We start from the raw sequence: 27708 nt of genomic DNA on the forward strand, positions 1-27708 counted from the left end.
CTCGGGGTGCAGTCTCCCCATCTCCTGGTTATAGGATGAGCAGTCTGCCTGCAGCCTGGGTCCACTTCCTCTCACCAAGTGCAGGTCAGCGTTTCCGAGGCTGGGAGCTTCGCACAAGGAGCGAGCAGGCCTCTGGCACAGCCTCGTCCTGCTGACCACAGTCAACCTCTCAGTCAGCTCACGGGGAAACCGCTCAAGAAACAGAGGAGCCGGACCCGCTGGCTCAGTGGCTCTGTGTTGGGCTCGGCCCTCCGCGCGGGAGCATCTGGGGCGCTGACATAAAACGCAGGCAGTGGGCCCCACTCGAGACCCACTGAATCTCAGCCTCTGGAGGTGGGAGGCCAGAAAGGTGCCTTTGAAGCCAGGGTTGTGAGGACGACGACACCAGGTGTTTTAGGGGAACGGCACTGAGCGTCTTCTGCGGCCTCAGTAACGCGGGGCTTAAGTTCCCTTTCAAACCATCCTCCGGCGTGTGCTCCCGGCCAGAACCCTGAGGAGGCAGCAGGTTCCCTGTGAGCTGAGGGCGTCCCGATGTGCGGTAAAGTGTCTACCACATAACACAACCATGTTTGCCACTTTTTATCCTTCATATTTTAATACTTTTCCACTTTTAAATACTGATCTTAATTTTGTGACAGTAACATGGGAGATCCAGCTTTATCTTTTCTTAAATCATCAGGAACATAAAGCTGTTATAGAAGAGTCACCCTCCATACCCTGCCAAGGTACTTTAAAGTGATTATGTTTTGCGTTTGTAGATGAACAATGACAATAATCTGGATACATTGTCCGTCGTTTTTGTCATTTTTAAGGGTAGACTTCAGTGGCGTTGAGGACATGCATATTGTTGTGCCGCCATCCCCACCACCCACCTCCAGAACTTGTTCCTTGTCCCAAACTGCAGACTTTTACCCATTAAAAACAACAATTCCCCACCCACCCTCTTTCCGGCCCCTGGCAGGCACCATTCTCCTTTCTGTCTATGAATTTGACTCATCTTGGCACCACATAGACGTGTAACTCGTACAATGCTTGTCTTTCTGTGTCTGGCTTATTTCACTGAGTGTAATGACTTCAATATTCCTTCATGTTGTCGCATGGTATTCAGGCTGAATGACGTTTCATGGTGTGGCTATAGCACACTTGGTTTCTCCATTCACCTGCGGATGGGCAGTGGGCCCACGTCTCCCTTTTGGCGACTGTGAATAATGCCGCTATGAGCAGTGTGGCGTACACCCCAGGGTTCTTTGTAAAGCTCCGCCTGGTCTTGTCCAGCGTTTCCCTGGCTCACCTCCAAACCATATATCCAGGTGAGAGTGGGATTAATAAAGCTCCCTCAACACCCACCACACGATGTCAACGCTACAATATCTGAAAACGCGATAGACTCACCACAACCAGCAACACAAATCACATGCCAATGTGGTTTGCCCAGCGACGATCAAAACCAGGATGGATGAAGACGAAATCGACAGAAGATTGCTCGCAAGTCATGCAGTCTAGCCACGTCTCTGTCTACTCTACACTTTATCCTGGAATTAAACTGGATTGTCAGAAACAAAATGCTTCGGCCACACTACCTTGTTCTCTCAACCACTCCCCTGGGAGAACCGCTCCTGCGGAGCCCTGCCCTTGCCTGCCAGCCAGGGAGGCGGAGTGAAACAGCCTCGGGAAAACTGTGGCTGCATGTTTTGCAGAGCCATTGTTCCAGGCATGATCTAATGCACCTCCCGGTATCATCTATTTGACATGAGCTGGAAAATGTCTGAAGGGTGAAGCATTAGAGAAAGTGGGACCTGCTCTGAGACCCGCTGCTGCGGCAAACCAATATATTTTTTTCCCCTCATGAACAATGAGAATAAAAATTATCTATTTCCTTCTTAACTCAGGCAGCCAGGAAATTCAGAATCAAATTTATGATTCCACGAGAGCAACTGTTTAGGACCATGACCTTCCTCTCTGGGGTCTCGACCCCCTCATCTGGTTCTGTTAACCCTGATCTTGCGGTTTTATCTCGCATGTATATAAACAGAAAATCTCGTGTCACATCTTTCTGGTAAGTTGCCTAAAATCCCCTGGTAACTGAGGAGAGAGGAGAACTGGAGGGAAAGAGGGAGAGGCAAGCAGGCTTCATATTTTTTTTAAGGGAGAGGGAAATTCTTGTAGTTCTCATGTCCATGTAAATTTTTTCTTAATATATATTTTTTAATTGATTTCAGAGAGGAAGGGAGAGGGAGAGAGAGATAGAAACATCAGTGATGAGAAGTCATCATGGATCGGCTTCCTCCTGCACACTCCCTACTGGGGATTGAGCCCGCAACCCGGGTATGTGCCCTTGGCCGGAATCGAACCCAGAACCTTTCAGTCCGCAGGCCGACGCTCTACCCACTGAGCCAAACCAGCTAGGGCAGGTTTTGTATTTATTGATGAGGAGGCTGGAGCCCAGGGAGACACAGGGGCCGACCTAGGCCAGGCAGTACCCAGACAGAGGCAGGCTGCACCCAGCTGGCAGAGCACAGCACTCGTTGCTCAGCAGGGGCTAAGCCTTTCTGGACAGCATCACAAATGGTTCTTAGCAAATGTGTCCTTTTTAGAAACAAGCTCACATGGGAGGGAAACCTCAGAGTTTCCAGGATTGTGGCCTCGGCCTTGGTCTTTCTGATCCACCACTTTCATGGTGGTTCCTGGGAAACCATCCCCTAGGAGAGTATTTCTAGGTTCCGGTGCAATTCTGCTCGCAGCCACCAGAGAGCAGGGCAAGGCAAATAGAGCTCCTGCTCTCCCAGGGCCGCCAAGGCCGTTGGTCCCTCGGGTGGCAAGTTTCTATTCACCTGTTCTTTCTACCAGAGGACTCCCTTTGCTGTTGGTGGAATCAAACCACTCATTCCAGGCCACCTTTACTGCAACAAGCTGGGCTTCTAAGGACACCTTCTTCTTAGGGTGTAGAGGCGCCCAGCATTGGGCTGCACCGCTCACTAGCTGGGAGACCAGGAGGCAGTCAGGCCATCTGCTCACCTGTTCACTGGGCTTCATATCACCTCCAGGGCCATCTGAGGATGAGTGGGGCCGTGTGTGGGAAACCCCTGCCTTCCAGGCACTCGGTGAAAGTGCCTCTATTATTATTCTTATGTAGGCTGTTTTGCTACCGCCTCAAGCCCCAGCATGGCCCTGGCCCTGTGCTGCCCCCAAGTAGCTGAGGGAGGCCGTGCTACCTGGGACTGCATGGGGTCCAACAGCAGCGGAGCCACCTCTCTTCCTTAGGGGGGGGGGGGGGGGGGGCGGGGTGGTCCCCTGAGGAGATGCACAGGAGGCAGAAGGAGACTACTCCAGGCAGGAGGGCCCGGGGCCTCCCATCTCTGCCTGCCTGTGACACACAAAGACAGCTGGGCCCCTGCCCCTTCCTTTTGAGATTCCCATGACAAAGGAGGTGGGCCTGGGTCACCCGCACGTGCACTCAGCCCCCTCAAGTCCCAGCCCCACCGCCTCTGAGCCTGCGGGTCGTATCTCCTGTCACAGGGTCCTCCGCAGGTGAAACTGGCCGTGGGGCTCTCTGCTCCCTCCCCCTGCCCCAGGACCCAGCAAGCCTGTCCCCAGGCAGGCAGGCTCTCTGCTCACCGTGCAGAGCTCTGGGCTCCTCGGGGCCCTGTGCAGAGGCCGCCCTGCTCAGGGGCTCCCTCAGGGAGCTGTGGCGGCTGAGGGGCTCCTGCAGGGGTGGGGGGTCCGGCTGCTGGGGTCTCTCCTCACAGGGCTCCGTGCTGGAGGCCTCGCTGCTGCGGCTGCTGCAGTTCAACTCGGCATCAGAGCTGGGGGAGGGGAGAGAGAGTGGGTGATCAGGGAGCCCGGCCAGTCACCCCCAAACCCACACTGCGCCCTGCCCACCACTGCCTCCAGCCTCAGACTTTGTTATGGGCTGAACTGTGCTCCCCAAAATTCATATTAAGTCCTAACCCCTAGCACCTCAGAACGCGACTGCATTTAGAGGAAGAGGAAGGGTCTTTAAACAGGTAATTAAGTTAAAATGAGGCCATTAGGCTGGGTCTTAATGCGATGGGACTGGTATCCTTTACAAGAGGAGGGCATTAGGACCCAGACAGGCGCAGTAGGAAAATGTCCCCAGAGCAGGATCATCATCTGCATATAAACTAAGGAGAGGAGCCTGGATCCTTCCCACACACACCCTCAGAAGGAGCAACCCTGACAACACCTGGACCTCAGACCCCCAGCCTCTGGGACAGAGAGAGTAAATCTCGGTCATTTGAGCTACCCAGGCTGCGCTGCTCCATGGCAGCCTTAGCAGTGAACACAGGCACAGGTGTGGGTCCGAGCAGGAGAATTAGCCCAGCCAACGTGCAATGAAGTACTGGCTTGGAGGCTGGACCCCTCACCCTCACCCATCCTGGGCATGGCTGCTAAGCTCTCTGGGCAAAATGAGTTTGTCCTGAACCTTCAGACTTGAACTGCTTGCTCCCCTGGGAATGGGTGGGGGATGGGAAAGACTGCCTGGGGTGGGGAGTGGCAGTATTGAACCTGGGTCTTACAGGACCAGCAGGAAGTCACATGGCAGAGGAGTGGAAGCAGGTGTCCTCAGATGGAGGACAGCCCAGGCAGGTCCCGGGGTGAGAAAGTGCAACCCCTTGGGCTGGGACATGTTAGTAAATATATGCATTTACTGTCTATAGAGACACCCAGTGGCTTCTTCTCCTTAGGGCACTGCCCCTCGTCCATCTGCAGGCTATGGTAGACTGTCTATCCGCCAGACTGCACAAGCCCACCGGTCATGGCCTCCCAGTCCTGTTCACCAGTTAGCCCAGAGGTGGGCATGTAATGTGGGTGGTGCCCCCTGGAGGCCTGCCTAGCCAGGAGGCCCGCCCAGGGAGATGGCCTCTCTGTGGATGCTGAAATCCAATGTGTAGAGCAGCTCTTGGAGTCCCTGGCTCCAACTGTGCCTGCTCCAGCAGATGAACCAACGTAGTTGCCTTTGTCACTTATGCTAGTTTGAGCTGTTCTGCATAATTTACCTATTAATTCTTTGATCTGACTTTGATTGCCCCCATTTTACAGATGAAAACATGCAGGCACAGAGAGGTCATACTGCATGTAAACAGAGAGGAGACCAGCTTCTGAATACGGTCTCCCTCCCGACCCATCCTGCCCTCATCCTGCAGCGGCCTGAGCATACCTGCTGTCGTCGTCACTGGTGACCAGGACACGCACAGCCAGCACGTCCTGCCCAGCCGCGCCCTCCCCGGGGCTGATCCTCACGGAGGTCCACTCGGAGGGCAGGGGACAGGTGGCTTCGCCTTCCACATCACCGGGCTCCAGCTCCGGGACACTCTTGGGCTTCTTGGGGGAGATTGGCTCATCTGTGGAGAGAAGAGGGTCTAGAGAGACAGAGGCACAGACAGCCCTGCAGGCCCCTGCTCCCCCTGCAGAGGCTGGGCAGGCTGCTGGCAGGGCTAATGTGTGCCTGGTTCTTCCCTCCTTCCCTGCAACAGAGCTGTGCTTTGTTCTGTGACCTTGCAGTGTGTCTCACTAGAGTAGGTGGGTGGGCCTCCCTGCCCGGTTGACCAGGAGGCTTGCTTTGACCAGTGGAAGTTAGGAGATGCAATGTGACTGGTGGCTTTAAACAGCTTTGTGTTTTAAATACTGCCTGCTTACACTCTCACTCCTGCTCATCTGCCATAAGAAGAGCTTGTTCCAGATAACCACTGGCCCGTACACCTTGGTCCCCAATTGCGGGCACACGACACAGACCTGGAGCCAACCTGTGGCCTGGGGCCTGGCCAATTCCAGGCCACCCCTAGACCTGCAGCCTGAAGCAGAGCCACGCAGTCAGCGCCCCCAGACCCACCCACCCAGCCCCGAGGCCCATGGGCAAGAGAAAGAGATGCTACAGGCACTGGGAGTGTGGAGGCTTGTTACACAGAATTACTGCAGCAGAGACCCGACACTGTGCCTGGCTTACATCCAAGTGCAGGTACGTGTGCCTGTGAGCTGCAGGTACAAATACTTCTAGAGCCAGGCCCACGGTGGAGAGCTGGAGATAAAGCAGCCATGGCCTCTGCCTTCAAGGCTCGCTTCCTGTTTCACAGGGGAGAGAGGCATGTTCGCAAAGCTCTGTGCTCACATTGTCAGTAGACCGTCTAAGCGTGGAGCCGAGACAAGGTGGGAGGGCAGGGAGACCTGGCTTCCATGCAGTGAAGCCTGTGTGGGAGGCACCCTTTTCTCGACGCTGGGGGCTGGGAGGGCTCGGCACACACAGGGGGAGACAGGGGCGCTGCAGGGGCGGGCTTCTGTGAGCAAAGCTACTACGTGGGAAGCACTGCCTTCTCAGGGGGCAGACCGTGAGTCCATGCGGCTGGAGGACAGGCTGCCAGAGAAGCCAGTGGGAAACAATGGCACTGCTTCAACCAAAGCAGGCCTTGAATGGCAGGGCGAGGAGCCTGTGACTCTAAGGGTGGCCATTGCAGACCCGGAAGATGGGACTGACCGAGTCAGGTTTGCATCATAGAAAGATGCGAAGTTGGGCTGCAGACCCCTGAGGAGGAGAGAGACCAGCGAGGGGACCTCCAGGCTGAGAACGTGCAACTGGAGAGGAGGAGGGTGAGGGGTGGAGAGCAGCCTGGCGGGTGGGCGGCGGCAGGCAGAGGCACCCTGGCCAGGCCGCAGAGGCTCTATCTAGACCAGCCGTGGGCAAACTACGGCCCGCGGGCCGGATCCAGCCCGTTTGAAATGAATAAAACTAAAAAAAAAAAGACCGTACCCTTTTATGTAATGATGTTTACTTTAAATTTATATCAGTTCACACAAACACTCCATCCATGCTTTTGTTCCGGCCCTCCGGTCCAGTTTAAGAACCCATTGTGGCCCTCGAGTCAAAAAGTTTGCCCACCCCTGATCTAGACCCAAGGCCCCAGCCAACCCTGCGAGGAGCAGCCCATGCATCTGCTTCTCTCCTTCTTCCTCCCAGGGAGCTTTGACTTTGCAAAGGGCTGAAGGTCCAACAGGGTGAGGGCTCACAGTGGCTTCCTGGGCTGCTGAACGGATGGGGACATGAACAGCCTCTCTCACAGCAGAGCCCAGATGCCAGTGGAGGGTTGGGGGTGGACGCTGGGAGGCGGAGACTGTGGACAAGAAGCTGGTGCCTCCTCGGAGCACCACCTTGCCCAGGCAAAAGGCCACAAAGGGGGACACACCCTTCCCCTCCTTTTGCCCCTTCCCCAGCCTGGTCCCCAGCGGGTCTCTGGGGTTCAGTGCCGCTCCTCAAGCCTTACTTCCAGACCCCTCTCTTCACTCCTGGGGCCCTGTCCACACGCACACACCAGGAGTGCCGGTTCTGGGGCACTGGTGCTGGGACAGAGGTCACCTAACGGCAATGACACAGCAACGCAAGTCATCACCCAGTGCCCATGTGCCTGTCAACGCTCTACGTCCATCACCCCCACATCCTGGCAACCTGAAAGGACAGGATTGTCACTTTCATCGCGTGAGTGGAAGAACGCCCAGTCCAGAGAGTAACTCAGCCAGGACCACTGCTGGGACACGGAGTAGCCCCAGGTGAGGGACCAGGGGCTGGGGTCTGCTCCCCTGTGCCGCCTGCCCCAGGCCTGGCTGCTCTTTGTCACAGTCACAGGGAGAATCCAGGGCTACTGTAGGGCTGGGGGCTGCCAGGGAAGGAGGCAGGTGGGGTGGGGGCTGAGAACAACCCAGCCGCTCCCGGGCCAGCTGCCCTGGGCCTCCCCGAGGAAGCAGGCCTGCTCAGAGCCGAGCACCTCAGTCTCCGCTCAGTGCTCTGGCCGGACGCCTGCTCCTGGTGAAAGAGAGACTGCAGAGGCAGAGCCAGGCGGTGTCCCGGGGAACATCTGTCTGCGCACATCACTCCCAGCCGGGTCCCGGGGCCCAGCTGCAGAGTCAGGGTGAGGGCCCTTGTCCCGGTTCTGCTGGTGAAATTGTTCCTGTTTCTACCCAACCCCAGGACCCTGCCACTCTCCCCCAAGCCCAGGGAGGCATGTTCTCCTGTGTATCGTTATTATTCCCATTTTACAGATTAGAAAACAAGCTCATGCCCCTTAGAAGGTGAAGTAGAAGCAAAATCAATGCCCCCTTCTCCCAATCAATCAAAGACACTCTGTGGAGGTGGCAGACAGGCAATGTCACGATAATCTCCAGGCTCTTCCTCCCGAGCTGTGAACCAACGCCAACAAGACCTCCTGCTGCAGGTGCCCAGTCTGAGGTCCAGGCCAGGAGGCAGGCCTGCCATTCCTTTATTAACCCTACAAATATCCATCGGGGCCACTATGTGCCAAGCACTGTGCCACCTGTTGGGGTTATGAGTGGCTCAAAGAAACAAAAATCCCAGCCCTTACGGAGCTTACGTTCTAGCAAGGGGGAAAAATAAACAAACAATATACACAATCAATAAGTGAATTACATAATAGGTCAGAGGTGATAGAGCTATGGAAAAGCTGCCTCATCAGGAAAGGCGGGTCAGGAACTGAGGGTGCGGGGAGCCGTGTTAAAGGCAGCTTTCACTGGGAGTGAGATATGGGAACAAAGATTTGACTAATGGGCAGGATCCGCCATATGGATGCTGGGAAGGGTGTTCCTGGCAGAGGGAACAGACAGTACAGAGGCTCTAAGACAGAGAGGAGTCCAGTGGGACTACATGTGTGAGAGAGCAGGAGGAGAGCAGGTCCGAGTTACAGGGGCCAGACCATATCGAGCTGAGGCCATCGCAAAACTAAAACTCCTGCTGGCAGCTGGCGGGAGGGATGGGGCCCCGGAGCTGAGGCTGGGTATCTGAAGGGAGGCTGGGAGACCAGAAAACTAGAGAAAAGTGGATGCTGTCTCCAGTGTGTGTTGGGACCTCTATTTAGTCCCCCCACCTGATGCCCCGTCGGGTGCTCCCAGCCCCTGCTGATTACAACACCCGCAGAAAGTCTCCCTCGGGACATTGCCTGCTGCACAAAACCAGGGAAATGCGATCTGGAACTCAGCACGAGAGGTCGTGCTGCCCTGCACGCCCTATCAGGCTGCTCACCGCTGCTACCTTCACAAAACCCCATGCCACTGAGTCAGCACCAAGGGCTGAAGTCAAAGTCCAGGCTGTTCCCGTGAGCCAGGCTGCCCTGGAGCAGCACCTGGCTCCTGGCCGGGGTCCCCGGGACGCTCTGTTCCCTTACAGTTGAAGATCCTGCTCTAGTTCACCTCCCTGGCATCAGCGAACTTCGTGAATATCAGCACCAGCCCGGAGGTTGCCAGGAGGAGGGAGCGTTTACGAGATGCTGCACATGAAGTGCTTGGCCCTGTGCCTGGCAGCGAGGGAACGCTGTCAATCACAGCTGGCCTGGGGCGGGAAGAGAAGCAGCTGCTTCCTTTACTAATGTCAGGGATTAAAGGAAAAGCGGGAAACGTGAATGAGTTCACAGAAACCCAGGAGAACAGCCCACCCACTCTGCTTGGCCCACTTGCGCTACTTACTATGCCGGTTGCATGGAGGTCTGTTTCTTCGGCTGGGTTATTCCTTTAGGACCAGTCCCCTGGGGTAGGGTTCGTGGGCTGAGAGGTCAGGGCCCTTTTATGGATCTTAATAATTGTTGCCATGTTGCTTTCCAGAAAAGACTGCCCCATGGATTTGTACTCAATGCTAGTTACTAAGTCCATACATTTTTTTCTTTTACAATCTATTTTACTTTTTTCTTTACCAATTCTGTGAGTACAGCATAATTTGTTCACATTCTTTTAAATGTCTTTTTCTTTCTAGCATTAGCTTTTTAACCTGCTTGTGTGTGAGTGGTCTCTGCATGGCCATTGCCCATTTATCATGGGGTTTTTAATCAGCAAATACTAACTGATCAGTGACGACTTTGCTGGGTGCCTGGTGCCTGGTTTGCATGAACTTTGTTAACTGCTGTAGCAATGTGCTTCTTTGTCATCACATCTAACTCAGAATGCTTTCTCCCTCTGACTGCCTATTAAAGATTTTCATTTTTATTGTTATACTAGAGGCTCAGTGCATGAAAATTCGTGCACTTGGGGGGGGGGTTCCTCAGCCTCTCGCACTCCAGGACCCCTCAGGGGATGCCCACCTGTCAGCTTAGGCCTGTGCCCCAGGGGATTGGGCCTAAGCTGGCAGTCAGACATCCCTCTGGCAGCCCTGGAGCCCTTGGGGGATGTCTGACTAACGGCTTAGGCCTGCTCCCCGTTAGTGTGACATCCTTAGCACTGCTGCGGAGGCGGGAGAGGTTCCCACCACCTCCGCTGTGCTGACCAGCCATGAGCCGGCTTCTGGCTGAGCAGTGCTCCCCCTGTGGAAGCTCACTGACTGCCAGGGGGCCACTCCTGCATTGAGCGTCTGCCCCCTGGTGGTCAGTGCGCGTCACAGCGACCTGTCGTTCCTGGTCAGTCCACTGTTAGGGTCAATTTGCATATTACCCTTTTATTATATAGGATGTTGAGTTTTAAAAGTGGATATCGTCAGATTTGTGTCATGTTTTTCCTATGTAATTTTTTGTCTATGGTTTTAAAGCTTAGAAAGTTACCACCCCAAGATCTAATCAATACTCAAGTCTATTTAATTCTCTTATTTTACTTATTTTGATGTCAAGTCTTTAATCTAATGTCTCAGGTAGAACGAATACTCTACTAAACACTTATGTAAAGTGTAATATGCAAAACAAAAACGCCCCCAAACGAAAACACTCCTTAAGTAGGCATGGGAGAGCCCACCTGAACGAAGTGAAGTGAACTTCTTCACCAGAGAGCTCCTCAGAGGCCTGAACGTGCTAATAAACCTGTGGATCTCTAAGGTGAGGGAGGACTGGCACGACCAGTATAAAACATTTTTCAAACTTGGTGCCTGTGGAACCCTTTATTCACGAAGCACCTCTTGGAGCTAGTATTCCATTGCCACCTTTTGGAAAACGTTGCTTTAACCCAACGTCAAATAAAAAAAAAAAATCAAAGGCAAACTCTCTGGTCCATGAGAGTGAGGCCCTTTGTCTGCTTCATGCCCTGCTGTGTTCCCAGCACGCCAAAGATGCTCGGTGTCAGTGGAGTAAACATTCGCGTGCAGGTACAAATGAACCAAACAAATCAAGTCCAGTACACAAGCCCGAGGCACACACATTCCAAGGTGCAGGGAGAGGCAGGGGCTTTGTGTGGCTCACTGCCACGGTGCTAGGACCTAGCCTATGCCTAGACAAACACTCCAACAGATACATGACTAAAGGAATGAGTTACTTCCCAACCCAGCTCCTGACTTCAGTCCCTAACGTCTTTCTTTCGGGAGAAGGGCAGAGGATCTCACCTGGGTAAGAGGATCTCACCTCGGTCACGACCCCAGGCCGCTCTGAAGGCAGCTTCAGGCATCTGCAGCTGGGCTAGAGGCCCAGGGCCCCAGAAATGCCCCTTGGGAAGTACGCAGGCCGTGGATTCACAGATGAGTTTCACGCCAGTGTCAGAAGCTCAGCTCTCTGCAGCCTGGCAACGGCAGGCCTCCCACCCTGAGGAGGCTGGGGACCAGGCGTCTGAAGGCAGGTGGGACTCGAAGCCCTTCCTTTAAGGACAGCCTAGAGTCGGACCAGCGCCTGTCGTGGTGCTGTCCTCAGAGTGGCCCTGTGAGCAGAGCTTGTAGCCTGAGACTCTGACTCACTGAGCCTCGGGGGCAGGACAGGTGTCTTAGGATCACAGGTGGCCCTTCGCCTGGATGAGCACACCTGCCATGCTCACCGCCATCCTTAAACCAGCGTCTGCTCCTTCCTTCTGACCTTTCACCCATCGCTGAGCTGACTCAGCGTCAAACTGCCGAGAGCAGCCTCTGTTCTATAGGAACCTACGTTGGCACACGGGTCCTGAGTAAAGCGCTCCGTCAGGTCTGAGGCTCGGATGTGTGGGGAAGTGGGTGCCCGCAGCTGCTAAGCCAGTCTGCTCCCAACAGCTGAGGTGACACGGACCCTCACCAGCTACGTCCGGCATCTAGAGCAGAAAAGTGCCATGAGTTTTCAAGAAGGAGATCCCAAAGCCGGGCCCAGGAGCATGGGTGACTTTTTCCAAATATTACCCCCGGGTAATATTTACGTTCAGAGTGCCCAGCGCAGCCCCAGAGAGTCCCACGTCACCACACGAGCAGGTCCCACCAGCAGTTTAGGGAAGACCGGCCCCCTAAATTAATGCCTGTGTTCCAGGTTTGAGCAGCTTCCATGGCAAAGAAGAGAGGAAACAAGGAGCTTTATAAAGAACCATATTTATTTTCATTTACAGCATCATATACCATAAATAAAGCTAAACATTGTTCGCTGTGTGCAAAATACAGGGTTCGGTGTGGCACTGGAGATGACCTCGGAGGGTCACAAACATGCGCTGGGGGGAGGGGGCAGGCTAGCTGACGAGGGGGCTGGGAGGGGAGGGGAGGGCGGTCTTTGGTTGACATTCTATAAAGAGAGGGAGACTCTGCAAGAGAAGATAAGAGAGAGCAATGACTTCGCACTGGCTGGGAGCTGCACGGGTGCAGTGAGGAATGCAGCATGCAGGGCAGGGCAGGGCAGCCAGGCCCTGGGTCAGCGTGTCTGGGCCGCGTGCAGGACAGACGCCGCATGCAGCCTGAGCCCTGAGGCCTGGCCTACGGTCCCTGGCACTTGGTGCTGCTGCTCCAGGTAACGAGTCAGCAGAGAGAGCAGCTTTGAGCAGGCCTGGGGGGCACTGAGCCTGGCCGCTGCAGGCCTGGGGCTGGACTGAGTCCTTTCTCAAGGCCATCCCTGGCCGGGGACATGATGGCTCTCGGGGCAGCTTCTGCCTCCTCTTCCTCCTCTGCGGCTTTGTGAGCCACGGGAGGGAAGGAGAGCCACGGCAAAACTTAACATCTGTGGGGTAGGCTACAGCCGGGAAGGGGCGTGCTAGGGAAACTGCCATGTGTGGTCCCAGTGCAGAGCCTGGACGGAGGAGGTGAGGAAGCTGGGAGTACTGCTCTAATCCCTCCAAAAAGAGTCGCCTCTGGTTTTGATCAGTGGCATCCATGATCTTCATATTAGAACCAGTTTATGTACAAGGTTTCTCAGAGGCTCCTAGACAGAGGTGTTCTTTTCAGAGGTGACAGAGCACCCCCTACGGCACTATCTCCCAGTCAGAGCTAACCCTCCCAGGAAGGTAAGCGGCCTGGCTTTGTCAGTGCAACCGGCAAAGCATGCGCGCAAGCCACAGAGGGACGGCGGCAGGCGGGCATGCACCTGGCGGGGCCGGGCGGCCGGCTCCCCGGTCAGTGGAATGGGAAACAGCTTTGGCGCTGAACACCACCCCACGCTGTTCGCCCGCCATGCCACCCGAGGCGTCGTTAGTACGCAAGACACTTGCAGTGAGCACTGCCAGGACCGCGGTGGGAGGACGGGTGCGGAAAGCGGCGTAGGGGTTAGTCAGTCCCACTCTCGGAAAATCCGCAAGGAAACCAGTCACCTCAGAGCAGAAGTGGGTCAGCCAAGAAGTGGGTGCAGCACTGGAAGGCTGAAAGGAACTGATGACCACAGTGCAAGGTGGGAAAGAGAGAGACAGAAACGAGAATTTAGTTTTGGGGGGAAGAGGAAAACGACCGACAACAAGAGGAGACGTGGGAATTGAAAACAAGGCCATCATTTAAAACGGGGACACGTCCCCACACGCGTCACGGCTCGCTCCGGACAGGGGAACCTTCCTGGTGGTGAACCGCCCCTTCGCGGCCGCAGTGGGCACGTGTGGTTTGCATCTGCATCCCCGGCCCCGAAGTCCTCTGGGCCCTGGTTTTACTCCAGGGTCCCACAGTCGCTCTTAAACCCATTGTGGAGGTTTAGAGCCCCCTCCCCACTTGCCCAGGATCCACTGTGTGTTTGGTGCTGCCCACCAGGAAGGTTCAAAGTCGCAGAGCATACAAACATCTCAGGCTTCTGACAGGCACACCGTGTCTCACCAGAGGAATTCAAACCCATCCCTTTAGGGCCATTCCTGACCTTCTCAGAGATGCTCACTGTGGCTCCTGGAGCCCGCACAGAGCTCCTCAGCCTGCCCTGTGCTGACAGTGACAGGGGACAGTGACACAGCAGAGCCTGTGTTCACACCGGGACCTGGACAGCCTACTTTCTGGAATCAGACATACAATGACTCGAGGGCTCCTCCCGCCATGCTGAACATTACAATCCCAGCACAATTTGGGGAAAACACAATGCAAGTCATTGGACTGAGAACAGGCCCAACAAGGACTGAGGTGTCGGTCCCCACGGGCGTGGCCACAGCCATCCCCTGTTTAACCCAAGGACTTCAGGGAAGTGTTTGCAGAAATGCCTTCCCCCTCCTCACCCTGCAGAAATGTGCCATTTCCAAGTGCTCAGGAGCTCCGGCTCCAACCCTCACCAGGCTCTGTCCCCACGTGGCCTAGTGGAGATCTCTTGGGTGACAAGTGCGTGGAGATGTGTCCGGCTCAGCAACTCTAGCTACACTGAGCAGGGCCGAGGCCTTTTTCTGTCAGCCTCTCCATTGTTCCACCAGACCCAGCAGCTGTGCATGTCCAGGCAGAGTGGGGTGGGGGCAGCTTAGGCCTCCTCTGGAAGCCCAGAGGGAAGAATGCAGGTAGGCCAGTGCTTGGTTTTGCCCCTAATAGGACATATTTCTTTGCATCAGTCAATAAACAGCTTCCACTCCCAGCCTTCCCTGCCAGTCAAGACACAGGGACCTTCCCTCTGGAGGTCTTAGGCGTTCCTTTCCTAGGACAGTGTGAAGAATAAATGGTTTCGGGTTGCTTTGATCAAATATGCACATGGCCGGGTTGCTGGCTCAGGTGGTTAAGCTGCCAGCATGTCTGTGAGCAGTGCTCACTGGGTAGGCCACGCTGCCCAGAAATATTGCCCTGAGGTGCTAACAGATGCCCTTAGTCCCAAAGGACGTGACAGGAGAGGGCAGATTCTCCCTCAGCCTGACCATGAAGGACCCTGAGAGGCCTTGGCTCAGACGACAGCCTGGGCTGGGGACCTGATAGGGAGCCCCGGGGGTCGGGGGGTGGGGGGGCTCCCGGTCCAGGCCGCCTGCTGACATAGCCCCTTCAGCAGCGGCGTCGGCTCGTGGGGCTCTGTGGGGTCAGGTGCCAATGGGCCTCGCTGCAGTGCTCGGCAGTGGGAGGGGAAAAGGCTTGTTTGTAGCAATCTGTGCTAAACCCCACAGTTCTCTCTCACTTGGCTGTAGTTTGGGATGGGAGGTGGGGGAAACTTTAAGCTACCATTTTACATCAAAACAAGGGAGCAACACAGTCTCAGAGGGAGGACATATAACAGCCAGCTACACGCTGCCATGCGCTTTGTACGCGTAATTCTACTCTGTTCTCCTACTCTTTTCTTCTAAAATGAGTATGCTTCCACGTTGCAAAAAATTGCCCTCCCCCTTCCCCCGCCTTGACAAGTGGCACCCGGGTACATAAATCGAGAGGCACTGGTCAGGAGATGGCACACTCATTTTTGTTGATAGAAAAGCCCAAATCGTTCACGTGGCAGGCAGTGACTATGACTACAACTGACGGTGTGGAAGGGGTTTGTCATACCAGTTATAAACTTCAAACCCGTGTTTCGAAATCTCAACACACATTGTAAAAAAAAAAAAAAAAAAAAAAAAAGCTTGTTCTTGGATTATTAAAAGGTAAATATTGAAATGTAAACCTAGAAATACAGCTCGCTTTGGTATAAAAGAAATGCAAATCTATAAAAAACATCCTTCATGTCGCGCTGGCCCCAGCACCCTGACAAGGCCGGCGCAGGCGGCCAGCTCTTTGGCTTTTGCAAACACGTGGCCATCTACCCTGGAAACGGGGAGGCCCTGGGGGCAGCGCCCGTCAGGAGAGCTTGCCGGGGAAGTGCCCGAGCACCCAGTCGCGGATGCTCTCCAGGGACTCCTCGGACTCCCGGTACATGGAAGCCAGGACCTCGGAGAACACCCACAGGAGAGGCAGCCCGAGGCTCAGGAGCTCATAGGTGAAGCAGTAGTTGTAAGCATTGTCCCTGAAATGCTGGCCGAGGGCGCGCAGGAGTCCCCGAATCCAGTTAAGCAGGCTCCAGGGCAGCCTGAGAGGCCAGCTTAGCGCCTTCCTAAAGGAGGAAGTGGTGATACCTGGGGGGCTGCCTGTTGGGGGGCCCAGGGCAGCGGCTGCGCAAGAGCTTTCCGTGGGAGGTTCTTGCCGAGGGGCTTCGTGCTCCGGCCACATTCCCTCATCCTGAGAAAGATAAAAGAGAGGCAGTGAGTTCATGATGCTCACAGGACCCCTCTGGCAAAGCAGACCAAGAGACCAATAAAAATAGAACTTGAGCTTCGACCTATGAACCAGGAGGTCACGGTTGGATTCCGGCCAAGGGCACATGCCTGGGTAGCGGGCTCGATCTTTGGTGTGGGACGTGCAGGAGGCAGCCGATCAATGATTCTCTCTTATCATTGATGTTTCTATCTCTCTCCCTCTCCCTTCCTCTCTGAAATCAATAAAAATATATTTTAAAAAATTTGAGCTTACTATAGCAACCAAGTCTAACCGATTCCGGTGCTCTCTTCTCTACAAGACAAATGGTTATATAGACGTAGACGGTGTAATATATCTATATCTTTAGTAGAACTTGGCAGAACCAGCCTCAAATCTCATCGCCCATGCACTGCCCAGGGAGGCTGAACATGGGCACATCTTTCCTGGGGGACAATTGATCACGGGGCTCACGATCCTTTACAACACACATTTCTCCAATCACATTTCTAATGATCTGCCCTAAGTGAATAATTTGCAATATGGATAAGTATGCACGTACAAAGATGCTCACTATAAAAATATTTATAAGGTAAAGATATTAAACAATATGAACATTCAACAATATGGGAGTCATTAAATACATTATTGACCATGTTTTATAGGCACCCAATTTTTATGCTCCTAAAGAAGTTGTAATGACATGGGAAACTGTTCTTGATACAGTGTTAGCGAGAAAAGAAAGATAAAACTGTAGCGGTAGGATTCTGACCAGTTACCATCCATGCACAGAGGAAGAAGTCTGGAAGGAAATGCTTGTCACAAAATCACGGTTTTCTCAGGATAGAGTGGCAGTGGGCGCTTTAACCTTCCTTCTTTATGTATCTAATTTATTTATCCATTTTTTTCTACATTGAGCCTAGATTAACGTGTAATCAGAAAAAAGCTGGCAGTCAGTGGTGGCTCTGGGCTGGCGGTGGTATGACTCAAGCCATGGAGGTATTTGCTAAGAGCTGCCAGAGGGGGCACTAGAACAAGCCCGTCACTCATCACGTTGCTGACATCCCAGGGCTGAGGGAAAGGACTTGGAAACCTAGCAAAGGTTGGCCCCCTACTAGGCATCCCTACAAAACCGCGCCCTGTGGTTTGGCGGGGGGGGGGGGGGGGGGGGGGGTAGGTGGAGAAGACAGGGCCCAAGACCATGGGGAGACAATGGGTAAGTTTTGCACGGCTGAGCAGATAGCCCCATCCCTGGCACACGGGAAAGCTCTCTGGGCTTCTCCCGAGAGGCCAGCACAGCCACGCACCTGGGAGTTGGCACGGGGGGTGGGGGGGTGGAGGGGGTGGAGTACAGGGGGATACACCTCAGAGATCTTCTGAACAGACTGAGGCAAAGGGACTTTCACAGCAGGGCGCAGAGCCCTCTTCCGCATCTACGAGTCTCAGTCCTTCTAGGGCCAGAGATGTTGGCCTAACGTGGAGGAACCCTTGAAAACCCCTCCTATCCAGAGCCCTTCCCTGTTTCAAGGCAAAACGTACCTCTCTTTGTTGCTTCAGATCTGCCCGTCTCTTCCGCTGCTGACTATTGGCTTTACAGTGAATGAAATGAGGCTTGCAGAAAAACTTGCCTGTAGAAAGAAACGCACACACACAGGTTTTTGTGTGCTTTTCCCCCTGTAAGCCAGAGCCACAGTGGACCTGAGCCAAGTGCATGCCATGCCACTGTCCAGATCAGACAATGCCAGTCATGGGAACAAACCCAGGGCAGCTCCCTCTCGGGAAGGGGTTTCTGTGTCCTGTCTTAAAGTGGTACTGATTCGAGGCCCAGGAAGAGGGATGAGGCTGAACCCCTCAGCTAATCCCCAAACCAAACGAAGGCCAAGTCTCTTCCCAGGACCGGTGGTGAGGCAGCAAAATGGACAGCAACACTCCTTCTAGCTCCTCCTCCTTTCTGGGACCCCGGGGTGGGAAAGGCTGGGAACAGGTGGCGGCGGAGATGGGGAGGAAAAGCCCGGGTGAGACACACACTGGGCCCCCGGCCGCTGCCCACGACCTGGGGCGCTTTCCAGAAAAGCCTTCTTTGCTCACTGTTACATCAGTGACAACAGTGACGGGAAGAATGATAATGACAGGGAAAACTTTGGTAGGACTCACAGTATAGCAGGCACTATTCTCAATGCTCCCCGAGAATTAACTCACCAACCCTTACAACAACCTCATGTGCTAGGTACTATTATTATCCTGATTTTACAGAGAGGAAATTGAGGGACCAGGAGGTCAGGGAACGGGCCCAAGGTTACAGGGCTAGTACGTGCCACAGTCTAGATTTGAACCTGGCACTTGAGTTTGAGGGTCTAAAGTCACAGCACGGTGCTACGCTGCCTCTCATCCTACCTGACCGTGCAAATACCCAAGGCTGAAAATTAGAAAATGACCCCTATCCCAATGAGTGCAATTCCTTCCTCCGTGACCTCTGACCAGCTCCTCATCAGAACGGATGTTACTACTGTGATTATTTTCCCAATGCATACTTTACAAATACTACTCCCACCCATGTGCCGTCATCTCTGGAACCCTTATTACATGAGCAGTGTGCTGCTGAGCACCTGTCTCCCTCACACAGGGGAGATGGAAGGTGGTGAGACCCAACGAGAAAACGCACACAGAGCTGGCGGCACTCGGCAGGTGCCCTCAGGGCCAGTGCCCACCAGGTGTGGGCGCTGCCTCTCCCTCAGGAGCCCCTGCCCCCTGCCGGTGGCCTCTCTGTCCAGAGGACCCCCAGGCTCCCTGAACAGCCTTCCCGATGACACTGAGCTCCCTGGGAGTTGCTGGGTGTCCCGGAGCCTCCAGAGGGACAGGAGCCCACGGTGCCGGCCCTGGGGGAAGGCGGTTGGTTACCTTCATCGCCGTCGAAGGCGTAGGCGGCCAGGCGCAGGGTGGTGGCGCAGACGCTGCAGCGGAAACACTCTCTGTGGAAGAAGTGGCCCTCGGCGCTCAGCCGCTCCATCACGTACACGCGCTTCTTGCAGAAGTAACAGGTGTCGCTGCCGCCCAGGTTCAGGGGAAAGGCCTTTCGTGTCGTTTCCTGGGGGGGCACAGGGCATCAGAGAGAAGAGCAGGGTGTTAGGAGCTGTGGGATGCGAGGCCCCGGTTGTTAGAAACTCCAGCATGATCATGGGGACGTCGTGGCTCCTGTCTGCTGCTCACGTCACTGCAGACGCTGCAGCAAAGAGTGAGTGGGAAGAAATGCTCCCCACACAGCCCACAAAGCTGCAGGGGCTGCTGTTCATTGTATACCAGGCTGGCCGGCCACAGGCGGGCCCGGGGGGGCGGGGGGGCCTGTCCCCCAGCCCGGCTGCCCGGGTTTCGGGAGGGGGTGATGTCTCCTGGTCTAGGTGTGGGCATCTTCCACAGATATGCCTGCCCAGTGACACCCTCTCCAGGAGCCTGCCCCAGGGTTACGCGTTGTCGGCTGTAGAGTGCGGTCACTGAAGGAATGTTTTCTACATCTTTTGTCCCCTGCAGCGACTTAAGTCAGGCAGGGAAAGTTGTGGCATCAAAACTGTTCAAAAAAAAAAAAAAACTGTTCAAGAGAACTGCAGAAAAGGGAGAGGCTGTGCCCCACAGCCACCAGGCTCCAGTAGGACTCCTAAATGCAAGGGGGTGGGGGAGGGGAGCGCAGGGGTGCCCCTGGGCGATTCTAGGGAATGTGCTGAAAGGAAGCAAAAGGGACTGTCAACTCAAATCTCTGGTGATGGCCGTGAGTGGCCATCCTTTGGAGAAAGGGAGAATTAAAAGGGATGTGTTTCCACCACTGGATTCTCAACCTAACGCAAAAGGGCTACTTGGACACTAAACATTGACAGAAAGGGATGTCCGACCATGTGGAGGCCTCGCCGGGCCTTTTGCTGAGCTCCCCGGCAGCAGGGAAGGTGCTCGGCCTTGGGAAACGACCCCCAAGGTTGCCCGGGTAGTTTGTCTTCAAGGATATGCAGCCTCCTTCTACCTCTGCTCTGATCTGCCATTCCCGACCCCTCTGTCCACGAGAAGGGGCACCTTGGAGAGGGCCATGCCCCCCTCTCTGGGTCCTGGGTGCCCTCCCCGGGAGGCCAGGGCCGGAGTCTGCGGGGGAAGCTGGGGGGGTGTGCGTTCTTACCAGGTCTGGAGAGGTGGCCTGGGCCTTAGGTCTGTGATCATTCATGTACAGATTGACCAGGACTTCGGCTGCAGCCCCTATTCCGCTGGACACTTTCCCTACCGTCAGCTACCCGCGAGCAGAGGTAGAGGAGACAGAGACAAGGCAAGGCCGGTTAGCACCGAGAAGGAAACCAGGAACAGGCTGTATGTGGAAAAGGGCGCCACACCCACATGCAAACAGCACCCGGTGTCCTGCGACAGGCAGGCCGGGCCGGAGCGGGCCGCAGGCACCCTGCAGATGGAGCGAAGGACAGAAACGGAACCCTGTGACCCCCGGGGAGCCTGGCGACTACACCCACTGGGGGTGCAGGGCCTTCAGGAGTTACTACTCAGTGCAGAGATGGGGTGAACAAGTCCAGAGAGAGGAGGGATCTATCCAAGGCCACTTAGCAAATAAACGGAAGATCCAGGACGCTGTTCCTGTCGCCTGACTCCCACCGCCACCCAGGTTCCTCCCTACGCCTGTCTCCTCCGCGGCTGGGACGACTCGGGCTGCTTGGCCTGCTTTCCACCCAAAGGCATGTTTGCACCTGTGTCACCGGAGCCTCCAAAAGCCTGTGAGGCACAGAAGCTGAGCAAGGGAGACCAAGAGCTCAGGAACTGAGACCTCACAGACAGACAGACAGACAGACAGACAGCTGAACCGCAGCTACTCTCCTACAGAAACCCTCCCCCTTGGAGGGTTGTCCGCTGTTGCTCAGTGAGCACGGAGCCCCCACAGACCTGGGGGAAGGGGAGGGCCCCGCATCACCACTGCTGAGCTCAGTTTTCAAGTTGAATAAAATGGGGAGAATCGTGCCTGCCTCATGGGTCTGTGGTAAGAACTGAGAGACATGGGGCAAAGTGCCTGGTGCTTAGCAGGGGCTGGGCCAATATGCACCTGACTCCTCCCTCCCGGCTTCCTCTGACTCCGGAGGCAGACAGCAGCCAGCCCTGCAGCTCCATGTCCCCAGGGAGCGATGGCTGTGCCTGACCAGAGCCCCTCCAGGCCAGGACCACAGTTCACCCTGACAGTCAAAGCAGGGGCTGGCCTGGGAGTGGAGCCAGCTCCTGGGGCAGGTGGAGGGCTCCGGATGAGGAGCTTCACTGTGGGCTCCAGGCAGCATGCCCAGAGGCCCTGGGGCCAGGGCCGGGCAAGACCAGCCCAGAGTAGGGGAGGCAGCCACTCCACGTGGGCCCCGGGGATCACTGCCTGATGGGTGGTGAGTGCTTGGGCTCCTGTGGGCATGATGGCCCATGGCTGCCTCCGAGTGCCTGGACCACCCCAGTGTGTGGAGGAGCCAGGAAGGGTGGGAGCTGGCAGCACAAGTAGACAGGGCACACTCATCCACACACCCAGCACACACAGCTGGTCCCCTCTCCCCACCGGCTCAGAAAGGCCACCCAGGAATGCCGCAGTCTCCTCTGCAGGGCAGCGAACGTGCGCAGTATGAGATTCCTGACCCCGTGACCCTGCAGGAGGGGGCTCAGACCCTCCCCATCCTCCGAATCCAGCTTCTGGCAGATGTGGCCAGAGAGAGCTGCGATTTAGGCTGAAGGCCTACAGGCACAGGCCGATGGCCATTGGGGGAGCACATAGCAGGGACCTGTGTGTGGGTGATGGACGCCCTCAATCTATATCCAGACTGCTCTGGGCAACAGCAAAGCACAGGGCGGCAGGCTCCCCCGCTCCCCACCTCCTGGCAGCGATGCCCATGCTCAGAACCTGAGACCTACTCCTCGGTTTCCAGCCAAAGCACAGGCGTTGCAAGGGAATGAGCGGGAGGGGCTGCCGAACCGGCTGGAGGAGTGACACTCACCCTCCTTCTCACCAAAGGAACCCCAACCTAACAGCAACGTTGGACCCATTGCCCCAGACCATGTTTGTGGTTGTGAGGGATTGTGGAGAATGTCCCTGGTCCCTCGACTTTACAAAGCCTGCCCCTCTCAGGAGCAGCAGCTGCCAGGCTGGTCTGCCCCCCCCACCCCCACCCCCCCGGCGCTGGCCCGGCCTGGGAGAGATTAGTTAGGATTCTGCTTTCAAGCACACGCTCTGCAATTGTCACTAATGCCAAGACCCTTGGCTCCTGCTTTCAAGGAACGCTCAGGTGCACTGGCTGAGGACCACATGCTACTGTTTGCCTGATGCTCCATCCCCTGCCAGGCCCCCAACACGGGCCCCTCAGCTGGGGGCTGCAGAATATGAAGAACTTTCTGGTTTTGTATCAGAATAAAGAGGGAAAGGCCAGATTTACCCCCCTGTCCCTCCACACTGCCCTGGCGTGGCCATGTCCACTGGCCCAGCGTGGGGACTGGCTCCGTGTGCTTCTCCAGAACGGCACCACGGTGATGCCGGGATACCCACGTGCAGTCATTGCCTCCCCTGAGTTAGCAGAGACCGAGACTGTACTTTCTGGGGCTTTAGCTACAAGTCCCTAATGAGGCCTTATTAACCACTTAGCTAATAAGCACTTTGCATCGCTGAGCTTCCGTGTAATCCTGACTTAGGGAGCAATTAAGGAAGCACGCAGAGGGCTGTGCCCCAAACACATCTGTGTAGCCGTGAGCCTGCTCAGTGGTTCTACCAGCACAGGGCACCGTCCAGTCACCTGGCCAGGGGCTGTCAGGGTGAAGGTCGACCTGATCAGAGAGGCCCCTTCCTCCCAGTTGTATCCACTTCCCACTCGGTGACAGCGGCTGTGCCTCGTGTGGCACTCGGCTCCCAAGAGCACTTGGCATCTGCCAAGTTAGTGAGTCCAAAGCACCACCATCGGTGCAGCTTCACATGTCTGCGCTCTGGGACGTTTCTCCTCCTTAGACGGTGGCACAGGGCTCTGCACGAGTGAGAACAAAGGGGCTCACCAAGGATGAGCGGCTGGCTTTTCTCAGCCCAGATTCTAACGGTGATGTAATTACTGCTGCAAGCACCATCGCCGGAGGCTGCAGATGATGGCTAGATCTCCACAGCAGACATTCCTAAAGCAGTCCCATCACTCCCAGCTCGGAATAGGGTGGTCGCTGCTGGCTGTTGGAGCCTTTCTCACCTGCTCCCAGCCGGCCTACCTCCCCTGTGGTTTGCATTCCCTGACGTCATGGCCCCGTCTTATTCACCTCTACACCCCTGGCATGGAGGGGAAGCGCTGAACGAAGGAGGAAGCAGGCTCCTGGGCCCTTTTGTCTCCAAACAATGCTAATGTCCCCCCCTTGGACCTCGAACTCAGCCACGAATACCAGGTGTCCAGGCTGTGCTCCTCCGCAGAGCTGGGCCACCTGTGTCCACCGGGCCTGCGGTGAGCCTCAGAGAGCCCACACGGGTCAGGCTGGGTGAGAGGGATGCTCCCAGGGCCTCGGAGCGGGGGGCCCACAAGAGGGGAGGTTTCCACAGGCAGGGCCTGAGGACCTCTCCTGGGCCTGCTGGGCAAGGACGTTCCTCACTGAGGAGTTCCTGCCTGGAAGCAGCAGGGAACAGGCTGGTGGACCCGAGTCCTCAGCTACATGCCAGGGGAAGGGAAGGGGAAGGGAGGGCAAGATGAGACCCCCCTTGCCCGAAGGGGTCAGGATATCACATGCTCAGAGCTGAGACACAGGCAGGCCTTTGGGGCTATGACAGTGACCCCCGTCCCACCCCTACCCCCTAGTGGGAGCCCATATCTGCGCCTTTGACTCTGGTGCCCGGCACCATGCTCTTCATCACATGCATTTAACTCTCATGGCCTGCGAGGTGGGTCTTACAGCCATGGGCAGCTGAGGCTCTGGGAGTTCCTAACTCCATGCGGCCACACTGTTCCCAAGTGGCTAGGATGGAAACGGAAACCCGAAGGTGACTCCTTTGCCTTCAGAGAGGACCCGGCATGCATTTTAGGTAAGTGAGCTTTCTTCTAGAATTCTCCTCCACTCGGGAAAGAGCACATTTACTGCTTCAGGCATTTTTACCGCAGGCAAGGTCACTGCATTATTCCAGTGACCCTGAGGAGTAGCCGCTGTCATCTCCGCACTACAGGTTAGGGAACTAAGGCGCTGAGTGGTCCGCTGTCCCAGGCCACGCAGGAATCGGTGCTCTGACTCCAAGCCCATATCCTTCTACCTACAGCATCCTGCCTCCCTGCCACCAGCACGCTACACAGTAAAACCGCCCCAGCTGGGTTGCACGTAGGACACGTCCAACAAGCTGCCTAGTGTGTCCCTGGGACAGAGAGAAGGACAGTGAGGTTGGAGGCAGCCTTGAGATCTACCCAGTGTCAGATGAGACCAAGGCAGGTTGCCGCCCACGACTGCCCAGCTTCCCTCGAGCATGCAAAGCTCTAGAGTAAACCCTGCAAATCCAGTTTTAAAGCAAACATCCAGGAGGGGAGAGAAAGCTCCCTTTGCAATGCACACTGCTCTCCGACCCAGGAGGACTAACCACAGTCTCCTGTCCCTCTTGCTCAGCTGAGCAAACACTCAGCCGCTACCTTGTTCGTAACAATAGCTCAGCAGAGGGCACATGGCTAGGAGCCGGGGCAGAAGCCTGATGGGCGGTGGCTGCCCTTCTGAAATGAAGAAGTTAACTAATGGATGAGGGGGGCTGACACGCTGCAGGTGAGCTGGTTTGATGGGATGGATGAGTCTGGTGGTGCTGAGGGCATAAGACTGGAAGTGATTCCATAGTCTAGGTCTAGAACAGCGGTTCTCAACCTGTGGGTCGTGACCCCTTTGGCAGTTGAACGACCCATCACAGGGGTCGTCTAAGACCATCCTGCATATCAGATATTTATATTACGATTCATAACAGTAGCAACATTACAGTTATGAAGTAGCAACGAGAATAATTTTATGGTTGGGTCACAACATGAGGAACTGTATTTAAAGGGCCAGAAGGTTGAGAACCACTGGTCTAGAAAGACAAGATTCCGGGGTAAGAATCTGGGCCCTAAATGAGAAGCCCTCAAGATTCTCTGAAACTCTTCAGGCCAAAACTAAACAAATAAAAAAACCCCAGCAGTATCACTCTGAAATTTAAGGCAGAACATCAGTCTGAGAGGGTGGGTTTGTGTAGTCTGAAGGCAGTCGGTAGCCCAGGTTTCTCCCCCCATGAGTAACATATGCTCCTCATGGCAAGTCCGGCTAAGTCTGCTCCCACGAGGAGGTGATATTCCCGGATCCACAGAGTTGCAGTGTGGGGCCTTGGGTAGGGGCAGGGACAGGCGGCCGGCCAGGAGTGGCCAAGGACTAGCGACCGTTCCCATATGCACTTCCCTTACCCCAGCTTCCCTGAATGGAGGCAGACTTGGGTCACTGGGCCATGAGAGAAGCCCGAAATCTGTTGGAAGAAGCTACAAGGCCCCCGGCTCTCAGGAGGGAGGCTCCCTGAGCCCCGCCAACTGAATGACGTTGTTTGTCCCCGAACTGTCACCTACTGTAAGGGGCAGGCATCTCTTCTACGAGGAGACCTCACTCTGCCGGATTCTGCATGTGCACAGCCCATTGCCGAGTCATTGGTGGGGCGTCGTAAGAGAGGGAGGGAAGTTGAGGGGGGGAAGTTGGCCGTACAGCTGGCAACATTCTCTCCTAAGTGCCTACAATGGCTTTACGGTGAGAGCTGGAGGGCTCTGTGGGTGTCAGGTGCAACCTGGGTGCTTTTTGCAAATGGAGAAACGAAAGCACAGAGAGGGCAAGTGACTTGCCCGGGGTCCCAGGGTGGCCCTTTCTGAGAGCTCCCCAATCATTCCCAGCCACGCTTCTGTGAAAGGCACATAAGGTGGACGCTATTAAAATAGCCCAGTTACACCATCGTTTGATGGCCAAGGCTGGCTTAGGAGATGGGGTAAGAAAAAAGAAAAACCAGGGAGAAACAAGGAACAAAGGAACAAAGAACGAAAGCTCTAGAGGTGGTAGCCAGGGGGCCGGGGGTTGGCCATCCCAAAGTCCACCCCATTTGCAGCCCTCCCTCCATTCGCACTGGGCCTGTGTGGTGCAGAGGAGGGAACCCCAGGATGAGGCCAGGACCCCTGGGCACGCGTCTCCTCTCCGTTTTCTGATCTGTGGCTTCTGCTCGGTTCCCACTTTCTCAGGAAGAACCTCCTGTTACCCCATTAAAATTGCTACACGCCAAGTCCCTGCTATCTGCTAATTTTCCATAGGAAGTATCATCTTATCTTCTGACATATGGCATAACTTACTTCTGTATCATATTATTGTTGGTTACTCCCCCTACTAGGCGGCAAGTCCCATCAGGGCAGGGACATAACTCCTGCCCACTGATGCGCATCCCAAGAGCCTGAGATGCTGACACCAAGCTGTCACTCAACAAATATTTGTCTAATGAGTGAATGCTTCCTCACTGACTCGCTGAGTGCCATCCGTGCGATGCTGTTTGAAGAGCCATTGGGGAAGCGGCGGCCGGGGCCTTCTGTGATGCTGTGAGGATGCTGAGACAGGAGACAATCCCACTGACAAGAAGCGTCTGTCGCACCTGGACGCCCCACATGCACCCAGGCAGCTGCCTTTTGCCGCCACCTAGAGAACTAATACCTATGGGAAACCACGTCAGGGAAAGCTGGGAGGTGTGGTGGCTCTGCCCTCAGCCCTGACAGGGCAGCGAGCAAGCCAGGCCATCCTGAGGTCAAAAGAAAAGCAGGGGCAACAGAGGCCTTGACCAGGACCAGCCAGAGAGGGGCTGGGCCAGAGACAAGCAAGGCGTGGGCCCACCGCCCAGCCCCGAGCATGGGCCACTGCCTGTCTACGCACAAGTGCCCTCACCTTTATCATCCTGTCAAGGGTGAGGGTGACCTTTTTCCACAGCAGGAAGCACTCCCCAGGGAAGGGCAAAAAGGCTACTCTGAAGCCTTTTGGTGAGGTTGGTGACAAAAATGCCAGTCTCCACCCATACAGTTCACCATCACGTGAGCCAGGAATCATGCTCTTGCTGATGAGAGAATGGAGGCCCAGACAGGTGAGGAGACTTAAGGTCAAACAGCTGATCAAAGGCTGACCTGGGACAAATGTGGGCATCTCAGCCTTGGCTATTTTCTTCTTCTTCTTTTTTTAAAAATATATTTGTATTGATTTCAGGGAGGAAAGGAGAGGGAGAGAGAGACAGAAACATCAATGATAAGAGAGAATCATTGATCGGCTGCCTCCTGCACACCCAACACTGGGGATCGAGCCCGCAACCCCGGCATGGACCCTGACTGGGAATTGAACTGTGACCTCTGGTTCATAGGTTGACACTCAACCACTGAGCCACACTGGCTGGGCAGCCTTGGCTATTTTCAGTGGACTTGAAGACAGAAAGTGTGTTTCTCCATTCCAGGGATGTGTCA

General features: G+C 55.4%; 1 protein-coding gene, 1 long non-coding RNA gene and 1 other non-coding gene across 12 annotated transcripts in view; 2 read left to right on the forward strand and 1 right to left on the reverse strand.

Annotated features, from left to right (window-relative positions):
• The window catches only part of LOC139017202 (uncharacterized), a 425767-nt gene that overhangs the window by 304347 nt on the left and 93712 nt on the right, over window positions 1-27708 (forward strand). The gene's annotated exons all lie outside the window — the stretch shown is intronic.
• Window positions 1-27708, reverse strand: part of MICAL2 (microtubule associated monooxygenase, calponin and LIM domain containing 2) — a 207781-nt gene that overhangs the window by 53578 nt on the left and 126495 nt on the right. For 8 of the 10 annotated variants that reach the window (XM_070425266.1, XM_070425263.1, XM_070425264.1 and 5 more), the window contains 6 exons: window positions 20388-20495; window positions 19130-19316; window positions 17771-17859; window positions 16114-16216; window positions 5180-5363; window positions 3616-3803 (listed from right to left, as the gene is read on the reverse strand). In XM_070425266.1, coding sequence (XP_070281367.1) covers window positions 3616-3803; window positions 5180-5363; window positions 16114-16216; window positions 17771-17859; window positions 19130-19316; window positions 20388-20495 — 859 coding nt within the window. Of the gene's footprint in view, window positions 1-3615; window positions 3804-5179; window positions 5364-12228; window positions 12451-13446; window positions 13505-16113; window positions 16217-17770; window positions 17860-19129; window positions 19317-20387; window positions 20496-27708 lie in introns of those variants that run through there. The other 2 variants (XM_070425270.1, XM_070425269.1) reach the window with 2 other exon arrangements.
• On the forward strand, window positions 16457-16580 carry LOC139019118 (small nucleolar RNA SNORA28). The gene has a single exon (XR_011473018.1). It is a non-coding gene; the product is annotated as a small nucleolar RNA SNORA28 (small nucleolar RNA).

Source organism: Myotis yumanensis, unplaced genomic scaffold (assembly GCF_028538775.1).
Source record: "Myotis yumanensis isolate MYYU_CA2020_CCGP unplaced genomic scaffold, mMyoYum1.0.hap1 SCAF_10, whole genome shotgun sequence".
NCBI classification, from domain to species: domain Eukaryota; kingdom Metazoa; phylum Chordata; class Mammalia; order Chiroptera; family Vespertilionidae; genus Myotis; species Myotis yumanensis.